Here is a 14,174-nt window from a genome sequence, read left to right as displayed (position 1 = left end):
TGTTTTTTGTGCCGTCAAAATGCATTGAACTTATACAGTTTAGCTTTATATAATACTATAATATTGTGGATAACAAAACGGTAATTTTGATGTCATATTAATGGGCACAAAACATTGTGTGATCTTAGAAAATGAGGTATTGCGATCTATCGCGATAATGATACACTCGATCCTTCGTTTCAGGGCACTAGGAAAGCTTTAACATTTGGCAACCAGAAGATAAACATTCACGAATATGGTAAAGAGTTTGAACCTAAAGCGCATGCTCCTACTCCAGGCTCTGCAGATATTTGTTTCATCACAAAACACAGTTTAGACCATGTTATTGAACATTTAAAGGTGATTCGTACTATTTCAATTTCAAGTAATTAACTCAAAGTTTGTGTCGACATAATATAATCAAAAGAGTTTAAGGATAAAAAAGAATTAAATATTGACATAGAAAGTGGGTATCCCTAGTTGAACAAGGAAAGGGTTTATTTCTGGAGGGACACAACTTGTTACTGTAATACCCCAAACAAAGAGCATATTAGTCATTAATTCCCTGGAAATTGTAATCAAAGATAAATGACTGCTATTTCATATTAGGTTTAAAAAATGCTTTACCCACTTTGAGAGATGCTATTTGAGTTTTTTGCTGGCAGACCATTTCGGAACATGTTTTTTGTATTATTTTGGTAAATTTAAAAAATGAATTAAGTGAACCATTGATTGACTGTGTCCGTTGGGTTGTTTTTCTTTAGGATAGGCAGGATAAGCAGCTTTGCCAAAAAAAGGAAGGATGACAATTTAAAAAAATAAATCGAGATAAACTAATAAAAAAATGACAGGACTGAAATAGACTGAAAAATAGTAAGACAGGACAGAGATAACAAGTAAAAAAAGATGCAGACACGATTTTTCATCCTCCCCCTCCACCCCCCCAAAAAAATAAAAAATAAAATTGATTGAAAATCCCTTAATTAATTAGTTTCTTGTTTTCCAATCATCATATAGCTTGCATCCATATACATGTTTTTGTTTTTGTAAAAAATGAACAAATATTGAAGTTTAAATACTTAAAGCATTTTAAAAGCAGCAAAATTTTCATACACTTTATTATTTACTCAACATATTTAACTGTTTTTCAGGATTAGGGATCGGGGTCCAAATCTTCGTCTACATAATGAAACAGCTGTTTGAGATATACAAGATCAAAACAACTAGATTCTACAATTTTGTTCAATGACGCCTAAATGTTTCCGTAGATAATTATATAAACCACTGACATCAATGTACCTACACAAAAGTATTTCTCGGGTAAACTCTGCTTTTATCGTGAAATATTACAAATAAATAAACAGAAAAAGAAACTGAAAATAGGTCACAGCGTTCTGTTAATGCAGTATAGAACGATATGTAATTTTGTGTTTAAAATATGCCAGGCTATTTAATTTTCATGCGCTAGCTGTCATTCAGTGTCATTCAGGATCGAAATCTTTTATCAGTTGTCTCCCCTATGAATATTCAAGGATGGACTGTCACCAAATTGCATTTGGTTGAAGTAAATAAAATGAGATATGAGTGTATGTTAATGCGACTGCAATCCAACTATACACACTAATAACCCAAAATAGTGTCTTTTTTGAAACACGTCCGTCAAAAGTATACTCAGAAATTTGATATAAGAACAGTTCAACTTGTACTTCAATTAGGTTACTTATTAGTTACATCCGCAAGCAGAAATTCCACGAAGGACTATTTACATACGCGTATACCAGTGCCTTAATTTAAATAAAAGATTAATCGTATTTACACTAGACAATAATTTGAAATTTAGAATACTCCCTTGACCGCCACATTAAATGCGTCTAATTTAGGGATGTCTATCACAGGTTGGGGTAGTTAGTCCCATAAATTGATTGAACGAGGAAAGAACGAGTATATGTACGCATTTACGTTTGTCCCAATTGTCTGTTATTTCCTTTCATGGCTGTAACAAGTTGATTTTATTTCTGCTATAGAAGGGTGATGTTGAATAGGCACGGCGATCGTTGTGGTGGACTGCCTTATATATGAGGATAATGTCTGATGTTTCGAGTCAGTTTTTTGTACTCGTACTCCAAAAATCAACCAATCACGGCAAAATGTTGTATTTTATGTTTAAAGCATGATTTAAGTGATCTAAGCACTGAGCAAAGTTTTATGACTTCTGATCTTACGTTTTCCAATATTTTTATTTACAATTTCTGTTGTGCCGTCTGTGTTTTTGTAATTATGTGGTTTATTGAGAACAGATCTTGCTGCGTTCTTTTTGACATATTCTAATTTATTGATGTTTGTCTGTTTGTATAAGGATTTCAAATTCTAAAGCAGTTATTCAATTTTGATGAATTTTTGTAAGTTTGGTCAATCTGCAAAATGCACTTCAGATTGTTGCTATGGTTGATAGCTAACGTTTTCAAGAGTTTTGCCTCTCATTTTTTAAGGGAGTTCTGTCTTTGATCTTTTGTGTGTGGGTTGCATTATTGTGCCATTGGAAACGTTTAATTCCATTTCCCATGTACTGGACCAATTTACAAGTGTGTCAAGATCTTCTTGTAGTAACTGATGTTATTGGTGAACACAAGCAATAATGCGGATTCAAGTACTGTTCCCCGGGGAACCCCCGATTACATTGTCGTTTTTTTTTTTTTCACTTCAGTGTTTCTGTTGTTTCGTTGCCGATATGTACTATATTGCATTGTTTATTTGCATTTTTCTCTGTCCTGAATGTTCGTGCATTTATTTGTACTGTACAAAATTGCCATACAAGCGGGAGGTTTGGCTAGCCACAAAAAAAGGTTCAACCCATCATTTTCCCTCTTAAATGTCCTGTACCAAGTGAGGAAAATGGCCATTGTTATATTATGGTTTGTTTCTGTGTGTGTTACATTTTAGTGTTGTTGTTTTTCTGTTGTGTCGTAGTTCTCATATGTTTGATGTGTTTCCCTCAGTTTTAGTTTGTAACCCGCATTTGTTTTTTTTTTCTCAATCGATTTATGAATCTCGAACAGCGGTATACTACTGTTGCCTTTTTTTTTTAACAAAGGAACACATGGAAGATTCCCCATCTAAAACTCTAAAACTACCTTTTGGGTTCTGTAACTGCGGAATGTGTTCATCCATATTCTGGTTGTTTCGCCAATGCCATAATATTGTATTTTCTCTGATAGCCTTTTGTGAGCAACTTTGGCGAAGGCTTTTGCTTAGTCTAGGATTGCTATGTCGATTTGGATATTGTCGTTTATCCATTTGTTGATGTCGTCGATGGTCATCCGGAGTGGGCTTTTGCATTACCTTTTTGCTCTAAACCTATGTTTTTTTTTATTGAGGATAATTTGATCGTCTAAATAATTCATATTTTATGCTACTAGTATGTGTTCTAAAACTTTTGATGACACTGATGTTAATGACACTGACCTACAGTAAGATGGGTTTGAACGATTTCGTTTTTTAAATACTGGAACAAATTTGGCATTTTTCTAGTCCTGTGGGATTTGGCCTTTGTTACTAGTAAGTGACTGTTGATAAATTCTTATAAGTATTGGTGCAATGATTTTAACTGTTTCAATAAGTAGTGTTAGTGAAATTTTATCAGGTCCGGTTGTTTACCCGGATTAAGTCGATTAAGCAAGTACATTATCTTCTTCTTTTTCACAAATTTTGACGTCATTGGTATAAATGGCGAGTTTCCTCAAATTGATATATGTTTTGTTTTAACGTTGTTAATTCTATGTTAACTGTTAATCAGCATTCGAGCCCTCTCTGTGCCTTTTCCGCTGATACTTCGTTGAGCACCAATTTCCATTGAGTCCTGTTTCTTTTTTATATATTTTCAAATCATATTGGTGTCTTTTTTCAAGTCTAACGTTTCATTTAGCGAGTCCAAGTAGATTTTGTGTAGTTTGTATCGTATCTAGCTTGTGCTGTCTTTGAAGCCTCTTCGTGTGATGTTTTTTGCATTTTTTGCTTTTCTTGTACAAGTGTGGCTTTTCCTGATGAGTCCTTTGATCTCCGTTGTCATGCATGGTGCGTCGTGGTGTTTCAATGGCCTATTTAAACTGTGTCTAGTTTTCTCTACTGAGTGTTTATTTCTAACTGATTCGAATTTTAACATAAATTTGTTTCTCAGTGATGTCAGATCCTGTGTGATTCCTTCCCATTTGTTTTTATAGTTGGATGCGGCTGATCTACTACTCAGCTTTTTAATACTTGTAATTTTCGGTGTTTTTTAATTTGATACTGATAGTATGTCTTGGTAACTTTTCCCAACGGGTGGACATGTGGTGGTTTTTACCATGTGTTGGAAGTGACGTTATCAAGAGATCTTATATATATTTCGTGTGGGTAATTTGTTGATTTGTCCCATGTTAAAGTTGGTCCGTGTGTTTATAGAGATGTTGCTTTGCTATTTGTTTCTTCCTCCAGGGTCTGTTCTTCCTGTCTCCAAGTTGATGTCATTAAGTTTAAGTCACCTCCATTGAATATTTTGGCATTTTGATTTTATAAAGCGATTTTCTAGTTCTTGTAGGGCTTTCGAAAGTTTTCACAAAACCCGAATTAACCCTAATACTGGTAACTGATGTTGGAAGTAATTTTAAATGATTAGGTTGACAATAAAAATAATGTCCATGTTGAAATCAAGGACTTGTATTATATTAGTGAAGGATAGTTAGAAAAATATGATGGGATTGTTATTATAATTCAGAATACACTTTTTTTTTATAATACCTGTTTCAGTGACCTCAATCGTATTGTCTTGATAAATGCAGAACATACAATTCTTGTAAAAATTGCAAATCAACACCCAAGTTTCATTACTGATATTTTATGAAATACATAAAGTTCGATTTTATATTGTTACACAGTATACCAAGAATGACAGGACGTTTCAAGATAGACCATATAGACCACTTTGTTATCACAGTAAAAGATTCTATCAAAACATGTGAATTTTACTCCGAGGTGCTTGGGATGGAAGTAAACACATTCGAGGTACTAGTAATTTAATTGATAGCAGGAACTACTATATTTCGTAGTATATAATATTGACCAAAAAGCCACAGAAACAAATTTTTAAAGTAACAACTTTGTTTTTTGTGCCGTCAAAATGCATTGAACTTATACAGTTTAGCTTTATATAATACTATAATATTGTGGATAACAAAACGGTAATTTTGATGTCATATTAATGGGCACAAAACATTGTGTGATCTTAGAAAATGAGGTATTGCGATCTATCGCGATAATGATACACTCGATCCTTCGTTTCAGGGCACTAGGAAAGCTTTAACATTTGGCAACCAGAAGATAAACATTCACGAATATGGTAAAGAGTTTGAACCTAAAGCGCATGCTCCTACTCCAGGCTCTGCAGATATTTGTTTCATCACAAAACACAGTTTAGACCATGTTATTGAACATTTAAAGGTGATTCGTACTATTTCAATTTCAAGTAATTAACTCAAAGTTTGTGTCGACATAATATAATCAAAAGAGTTTAAGGATAAAAAAGAATTAAATATTGACATAGAAAGTGGGTATCCCTAGTTGAACAAGGAAAGGGTTTATTTCTGGAGGGACACAACTTGTTACTGTAATACCCCAAACAAAGAGCATATTAGTCATTAATTCCCTGGAAATTGTAATCAAAGATAAATGACTGCTATTTCATATTAGGTTTAAAAAATGCTTTACCCACTTTGAGAGATGCTATTTGAGTTTTTTGCTGGCAGACCATTTCGGAACATGTTTTTTGTATTATTTTGGTAAATTTAAAAAATGAATTAAGTGAACCATTGATTGACTGTGTCCGTTGGGTTGTTTTTCTTTATTTTGTTCGAAACTCCCTGAATACAAAATATTGCAAATGATTGGATATGATGAAAGAGCCAAAATGTTAAAAACCTTAAAATTTTCAATGCATTATAGCCTGTGTTTTTGTCGAGCCTTCGACTTTAGTCGAAAAAGCGAGACTAAGCGATCCTACATTCCGTCGTCGTCGTCGTCGTCGGCGGCGTCCACAAATATTCAATCTGTGGTTAAAGTTTTTGAAATTTTAATAACTTTCTTAAACTATACTGGATTTCTACCAAACTTGGACAGAAGCTTGTTTATGATCATAAGATAGTATTCAGAAGTAAATTTTGTAAAAATAAAATTCCTTTTTTTCAATATTTTACTTGTAAATGGACTTAGTTTTTTCTGCGGGAAAACATTGCATTTTCATCTGTGGTTAAAGTTTTTAAAATTTTAATAACTTTCTTAAACTATCCTGGGTTTGTACCAAACTTGGACAGAAGCTTGATTATGATCATAAGATAGTATCCAGAAGTAAATTTTGTAAAAATATAATTCCATTTTTTCCATATTTTACATTTGAATGGACTTAGTTTTTCTGCGGGGAAACATTACATTCACTCTGTGGTTAAAGTTTTTTAAAATTTTAATAACTTACTTAAAACTATCCTGGGTTTGTACCAAAATTGGACAGAAGCTTGTTTATGATCATAAGATAGTAAACAGAAGTAAATTTTGTAAAAAAATAAATCCACTTTTTCCGTATTTTACTTTTAAATGGACTTAGATTTTCTTCCAGTTAACATTACATACGTGTAAAGTCTGCAGTTGAAGTTTTTAAAGCATTGATAAGATTCATAAAGTATGCTGTATATTTACCAAACTTGGACAGAAGCTTCTTACAATCAAAAGATTGTATCAAGAGGAATATTTTTATTGATTTTTTCCCTCATTTTTGTTGAGCCTGCCATTTACAGCAAAAGTAGGCGAGACACTGGGTTCCGCGGAACCCTTACAAATTTTTTGAATATCCATTTTAAACTACTCGAAGCCAAAAGTTAAGGAAATCATAACAAAGACATTTTAAAACCAAATGAAGGGCTTTCAATTGTAAACTAACATTATATTTTTTCATTTTGTATTCTTGAATAAGAAATACGATAGAATCCTATTTAAAACAGTGTGGCTGTGGCCATTGTTTGACGACCCAAATTATCCCATTGACTGGGACAGATTAGGTGAACTTTTGTCTGTAACGACCACTGCTCACTACTTACTTATTATAGAATTTAAACTGTGGGGGTCACCAAAGGTTCTAAACGCCTTTAATATTAAAATAATTCGAAAAATTAATCCGGAATAACTTTATGTTTTGATTTATATTATTGATATAAATCAAAACATCGTGTTATTCCTGATTAGTTTTTCTAATTACTTTCTTTAGGTGTTGAGAACCTTTTGTGACCCAACAGTTTAAGTGTCTTCAACAAGTGCATAGTGAGCAGCGGTCGTTATAGACAAACGTTCACATAATCTGTCCCAGTCAATGGGATAATTTAGGTCGTCAATCAATGACCACAGTCACACTGTTTTGAATATGATTCTAAAATAAATGTTTGCGTTATACTTATTAGTTGACCTGAAATAAACCAAATTGTGTGTTAATCTAGCAGAAAAAAAACCCAGGAGATAACACAAGCGATTACGTATATCAGGACTAAGCACTTAGGGCTAATTCTTTTTGGCTGAAAAATGTCTACTATATGTAGTTTTATAACAACAGGTGTACAGAAGAAATCAGTATTTAGAGTCCCTATGTAATATTGATATTAAAAGCAACAAACCGAAAGTAAAAAACAAAATACATTGTACTTATAATTTCTTTTGATCAAAAGAAAGCTGACAGTCACTGAAAGCATGTTCATAGGACATTTACAGATGTAGAAATTATGCCTTATATTCCTACTTGTGTAAATACATCAAAGTCTACTTTAAGTCCAAGAAGATATCATACGTGATCTAATGAACATACACATATTACAAAATAGAAGTCTTGTGCGAAGTATAATTTTGAGCAGAATTTCCCTATTTATTAATTAATTCTTATTCCAGAGTTGTAATGTGGATATTGTAGAAGGACCTGTGGAACGGACGGGTGCCAAGGGACCAATAAAGTCAGTGTACATAAGAGACCCGGACAACAACTTGATTGAGCTTTCCAATTACATGTAAAAATAGACGTGTACATCAGTTATAGATTGTAGCCGTTTAAGTGTCAAGAAAATACTACGTATATATAAGACCATCAGTAAAAAGATGTAGACTTATAAAGTTTTGTTAACTTGTTATTGACCAAACAAATATAATTCCTTACATCTCTCAACCCAAACATTGCTTTTTTTTCTTTAAATTGTTAACCCCAGAATTCCAGTCACGTGTATCGTGCAATTATATATAAACATGGTGGTGTTATTGGTTGCAAACCAAGGAAATGTTTGGGTTGAGAGATGTAAGGAATTATATTTGTTCTTGACGATATTGATGTGAAACTATGCCGCTGTCGCACAATTAGATTCCGAATTAGATCATTAAATTTTTGCGAGTAACATTAAACACACCGTTTTCTGGTAACTAGTTTTTTTACCCTTATATGCCTTGACATTTCGATATAAAATTCTTTATGAACACAAAAGTAAGCATGTAAAAATATTTATTAGCGATGAATAAAATCCACCAAGTCTTGGTTAGTTATATCATAGATATCATTTCGACACAGGTTTGCAGTATATTTTATTGATTAATTTGGCCTGAAGATATCTACTAGTATTTGAATGTGATTTATCTTTTTGCGATTTCCTTGGTTTGCAACCAATAACACCACCATGTTTATATATGTGATATATAATTGCACGATACACGTGACTGGAATTCTGGGGTTAACAATTTAAAGAAAAAAATAGCAATGTTTGGGTTGAGAGATGTAAGGAATTATATTTGTTCTTGATGGTATTGATGTGAAACTATGCCGCTGTCGCAAAAACGTTTATCAGTTTGTAAATGAATCACCAACGTTTCATTACTTATGTTGGTAGATTGTTAATCCGATGGTATCTACCATCAGATCACTTGTCAGTGCTTTACATGGATGAAGATTATAACACAATGTTGACTGCTGTACCCCTTATTTGTTATTTATACCTTTTATCAAATTATGTCTGTTTATTGTGTTCACACATCATTTACCTTTTATGTCTGTTTATTGTGTTCACACATCATGGTCAATATAATGGATTGGTCTTCTACAGTCATAAAAGTGAAAGGTTAAGCTAGTTTTAAAACAAGGTTATTCAAAATTTTCTGTATAAGAAAATGCCTATATCAAGTCAGGAATATGCAAGTTGTTTTCCATCCGTTTGATGTGTTTGACCTTTTGAATAAAAACACATAACCTTCGGTAGAAAAACAGACACTCCCAGTAAATTAAGATTGGAGTCTAGATCACCTGTCACATGCGAGTTTCCAAATCACAACCTCGGTGTTGACAGCAGTTCGACTACTAAGAATACTCCCCACTGAGTATAAACATGGAGCATAGGAACCATCCAGTCAAATAAGTGCAATTTGTTTTGAATGATGATGATGATGTGTTTTGGTAAAGAATACTACTTAAATTGTAAAATAAGAAACAATTAAAACTTTTTATCGCCAAATCTAGTGAACTATATTTACAAAACAAAATACACAATGAATGATGAAATACACTAGCATATTTACCTGAACATATCTGGATGTTGGTATTTAGTCAAATCTTAACCGGGATTTGTGATAAGTTTTAAAATTTCCAAGATGGATTTTAATGTAAACAAATACAAAATGATTTGGCTTTTTATACATATATATTTGGGTAAGTTGATGCTAGTATACGAGGTCATATTGAATCTCATACTGTTATAGATTTATAATGTTTAACCACCATATTTTATCAATGTGTAAACATGTTAATTTTGATCTATGGAAATCAAGTAGTTTGTGCATTTTTACGAGTAGGTTTTAAAAAATTCTAACAAATGTATTTCACTGTGGGTTAGCATTCATTAGCTGTCACTATTCTATAGATTTACAACTGTTGGTCATAATGATAGTTTAGAATCGTTATTGAAGGTGGCGCACGAATTCGTGTTTAATAATTCTTTTGATGTATCTTTTGTATGCAAGAGTTGCATTCCTTTGTACTATGTTCAATTCCAAAAAAGTCAATGTTGATTGTCTACCTTGAACTGGTCTTTATGTCTATTTTATTGAGCTTTAAATTGCTCCAAAATTTATAAATGTACTACATCTTAGTGTTCTTTATTGGTTTATAAAAAAAATATATATAATTTCATTTATTTGTTTTGTAATGTATAAAATTAATCTATACCAACATAAAGAATTTTTTTTTTAAAAGACTATAAATGAACAATGAGGTATGTATATCCAGTCAAGGTCGTTGAATACTTCCATCATCGAAATATTTTATCTCCCCCTAATGAAAGAGTGATTGGGAAAATTGACCAGAGTTATCTTACATTAATCACAGAGAGGGTTTAGCAAACATTTTTTAATTATAGCTTAATTAACGTTAAAACAATTTTCCACTAAAAATGAATGTTACTTCATTCAAATATAAGGACTTTGATAGCTAATTCTAATAATTTTATTTGGTATAATGATTTTTTAAGACAATAGATAAACACGCTACATGATACACTTCTAAATACATTGACATACCATCACATGTCTATGAATCACTAAATAAACTAGTCAGACAAAAAACGTTTTTCATACAAATGTCTCCACTGAAATAAATTTAGATTTATTTACTTTTATTGCATTTCCCTATAAAACCCTTTCTTGCGACTAACAATATTTCCAAATCTTTGCATCCATCACCAACTTCAGAAGTCATAGGCAATTCGCTGACTATATTTTTTTGGCTTTCTTGTTCTTTTTACAGCTGATTCCTGAACTCCCCGCCTCAGATACATTGATGCTAATTTTAAAGTCGCAATACTTGCAAAAACCTCACCATCGGACGCGTTTTCGGAAACTAACCCATTTACCTTCATTGCTTCCACATGTGCAGGTAAAGTGATTTTTATGTCTTTGTGATCTGTAGGGAACGAGTCGATGATCGGATTTCCATGCAATGCAACCTTTTCAACAATGCGGAAGTATTTTTCAAAAAAGTTTGGTCTGTATCCTATTCCTGCCATGATATATATAACCTAAAAAATAACAAAATACTTTTTTTCATTATATCTAAACAAGCATGCACTGGTATGATTTATAATTTTAACAATTTTTTAGACATGAGGTGTATCAATAAACTCATCATAGATACAAGGACTAAATTTAGTATATACGCCAGACGCGCGTTTCGTCTAAAAAGGACTCATCAGTGACGCTCGAATCCAAAAAAGTTAAAAAGGCCTAATAAAGTACGAAATTGAAGAGCATTGGGGACCAAAGTTCCTAAAAGTTTTGCCAAATACAGCTAAGGTAATCTATGCCTGAGGTAGAAAAGCATTAGTATTTAAAAAAATTCAAAAATTTGTAAACAGTAAATTTATAAATATAACCATATCAATGACAATTCATGTCAGCACAAAAGTGCTGACTACTGGGCTAGTGATACCCTCGGGGAAATAAATCTCCACCAGCATGGGCATCGACCCAGTGGTAGTAATTAAACTCATCATAGATACCAGGACTAAATTTTGTATATACGCCAGACGCGCGTTTCGTCTACAAAAGACTCATCAGTGACGCTCGAATAAAAAAAGTTAAATAGGCCAAATAAAGTACGAAGTTGAAGAGCATTGAGAACCGAAATTCCTAAAAGTTTTGCCAAATACTATGCCTGAGGTAGAAATTGTCCATTAGATTGACTAAAATTATGACCGCAGTTAAAGAGGGTCTTCAGAAATACTGTGAAACTGTTTACTCGCGCAAATGTGGATTCTTAAAAATTCTAAAGAACTTCTAAACAATTCGGTCTTTCTCTGAAATTAGTTTTATCAAAACTTTTGATTTTTCAACCCTGTATACCACCATAGCCCATGTGAAATTGAAAAATCGCCTAAAAGAAATAATCCACAATGCCTTTCAAAAAAAAAAATGGTAGCATACGTTATAAATTTATTACTTTGGGATATCATAAGGCATATTTCGTTAATAGTGCCAAACAAAAAGATAAAACATGCTACACAGAAGTACAAGTGGTCAGTATGCTGGAGTTTCTTATCGACAACATATTTGTTGAGTTTTGAGGTAGACTTTTCCAACAAATTGTCGGCATTCCTATGGAAACTTACTGTGCGCCTCTTCCTGACGACCGCTTATTATTTTCATATGAATCGGAGTTCCTTCAGACACTTGTCAATAACAAGAGGATCAACGAAGCCAGATTTATTTAATTTCACTTTCAGATATATTGATTATGTTCTTTCCATAAACAATCCGAACTTTTCTGATTGGGTTCCATTACTATATCCCCCAGAACTAGAAATTAAAGAAACAACAGACACGGCTTCCTCCGCCTCATTTTTAGACTTATATCTCAAATTTGACTTACACTGTCATCTCAGTACCATGATCTATGACAAACGAGACGATTTTAATTATGAAATTATAAATTTCCCCCACTTTAGTAGCAATATACCAACTTCACCGGCATATGGGATATACATTTCCCAACTAATTCGATATTCAAGAGCTTGAAGCTCCTACTCAGACTTTATAAAACGTCATCAGTGTCTGAGTAGAAAATTGATGAACCTGGGGTATGTCAATGAAAGTCTCGTCCTTTTTCTAAAAAAAGTTCATCAGAAGGTCCCAAGACCTTGTTGATAAATATTCCTTATCAACTTCACAAATAATACATGATGGTCTTGATGTATAGATTATGCGTTCTGATGTTGTTTATCATCTTAACAACGTGTTATATTGTTCTTTCATTTGTCTTTGTTCTATTATTAATAATACTTTTACTGTTGGATTGTTTCATGTGATATTCATTTAACGTGGTTCGGTACTTACACATCCCGTCAATGTATTTGTATTATCTTTCATTTTTTACTGGTGTATTTTGTGTATGCGACTTTTTGTGTTTCTTGGGTTCTTATAACGTGATTCTGTACTTTAAAAGATCCCGTCAGTATGATATTGTTCTATTATATGTCATTATGATATATTTCTATTATCAATTCTATATAACTTTTGGACTATTTTAAATCTCGGGTCTATTTCTGAAATTAATTCTTACATACCTCTAATTTTAACCCTGTATGCTAACATTGCCCGTTTAAAAATTGTTTGTATATACATTGAACGACAAATATATGTGACGTATACGATTTTCTGACGTCAGACACGCGGAGCAATGAATGTGTTTGTAGATAGATGTTTTTTTGTTCTGTTAATTTCTTCCTTTTAAAATTGTTACACGATGATGACTGCTGTACCCATATTGTGACTATTTAATTTATTATGTCTGTTCAGTTCTTGTCCATTCGTTTTTGAGATATGTTTTGTTATTTGATTTTGCCATGTGATTATGGACTTTCCAATTAGATTTTCCTCTGAGTTCAGTATTTTTGTGATTTTACTTTTTAATTCAAGTCAATAAAAGATTGGAATCGAATTCACCTGTCAAGTGCGGGAATCGCACTTACAACATCAGTGTTGACAGGATAGTGATACTGTAGTTAACTTCTTAGACGACTCGAAAACTGAGGGCCCTGTGTAGACACTGAGGTTGTGCGTTCGAATTTCGCACGAAACAGGTGTTTGTTACTCCGATCTTAACTGACGAGGATTGTAAGTGTTCCATGTTCCAGCCGGTCAGCAGTGCTGAAAATGATAATAAGCACTAGCAATATATCAATCATGAAAACGTTTAAGAAATGATATACACCAAAAGAAAGCAAAAGAAGAACAGTTATTCATCATCATAATATTTGTTACTAATCTATTGCTTTTCGAATATGTATTTTATCTTTATGTTAGAAGGGAATACACTCTTCATTTGAAAAGGGATCTCTAAAAAAATAACCAAAATGCCCTCATCAGACGTCATGATTATCTGAAATAAAATGAATTTCTTTCAGTTTAAGTATAAGATGTAAGATGTCATCGATACAGGTATAATACTCACCCTTCGAAAACACGAAAGCCTCTATATATCCCGTTTTAACTTCGAATTAAATAAATACTTACTAGAACGCTTCATTGGCGCAGTACACGTTTTGTTTACTAGTAACATTTATATCTTATTTGTTTTGAAGCTTTAAATCACGATATCAGATGTTTCA

General features: G+C 32.6%; 2 protein-coding genes and 1 long non-coding RNA gene across 3 annotated transcripts in view; 2 read left to right on the top strand and 1 right to left on the bottom strand.

Moving 5' to 3' along the window:
• Window positions 1-4,745: 4,745 nt before the first annotated feature.
• LOC134708280 (glyoxalase domain-containing protein 5-like) lies at window positions 4,746-8,097 on the top strand. Its single transcript, XM_063568699.1, has 3 exons — window positions 4,746-5,016; window positions 5,296-5,451; window positions 7,933-8,097. The coding sequence occupies exons 1-3, from the start codon at window positions 4,852-4,854 to the stop codon at window positions 8,050-8,052; spliced, it is 441 nt and encodes a 146-aa protein (XP_063424769.1). The 5' UTR covers window positions 4,746-4,851; the 3' UTR covers window positions 8,053-8,097.
• A 1,596-nt stretch (window positions 8,098-9,693) lies between these two features.
• LOC134725805 (heat shock 70 kDa protein 12A-like) overlaps window positions 9,694-14,174 on the top strand; it is a 41,116-nt gene continuing 36,635 nt past the window's right edge. Inside the window, exon 1 of the mRNA XM_063589983.1 lies at window positions 9,694-9,724. The gene's annotated coding sequence lies outside the window, so the exon portion shown is untranslated. The remainder of the gene's footprint in view (window positions 9,725-14,174) is intronic.
• LOC134725845 (uncharacterized) overlaps window positions 10,573-14,174 on the bottom strand; it is a 35,087-nt gene continuing 31,485 nt past the window's right edge. The window contains exon 3 of the long non-coding RNA XR_010108606.1: window positions 10,573-11,087. This is a non-coding gene — a long non-coding RNA (uncharacterized LOC134725845). The remainder of the gene's footprint in view (window positions 11,088-14,174) is intronic.

Source organism: Mytilus trossulus, chromosome 1 (genome assembly GCF_036588685.1).
Source record: "Mytilus trossulus isolate FHL-02 chromosome 1, PNRI_Mtr1.1.1.hap1, whole genome shotgun sequence".
In the NCBI taxonomy this organism is placed as follows: domain Eukaryota; kingdom Metazoa; phylum Mollusca; class Bivalvia; order Mytilida; family Mytilidae; genus Mytilus; species Mytilus trossulus.
Note: the sequence above shows the minus strand (reverse complement) of the source record. Positions and strands in the feature narration are given on the sequence as shown.

Bases quoted from the DNA above. Each gene is read 5' to 3' on its own strand.
- LOC134708280 (XM_063568699.1), top strand. From the start codon at position 4,852: ATGAAATACATAAAGTTCGATTTTATATTGTTACACAGTATACCAAGA. The intron at 5,017-5,295 runs GTACTAGTAATT...CCTTCGTTTCAG, and splicing joins TGGAAGTAAACACATTCGAG to GGCACTAGGAAAGCTTTAAC. The intron at 5,452-7,932 runs GTGATTCGTACT...TTCTTATTCCAG, and splicing joins ATGTTATTGAACATTTAAAG to AGTTGTAATGTGGATATTGT.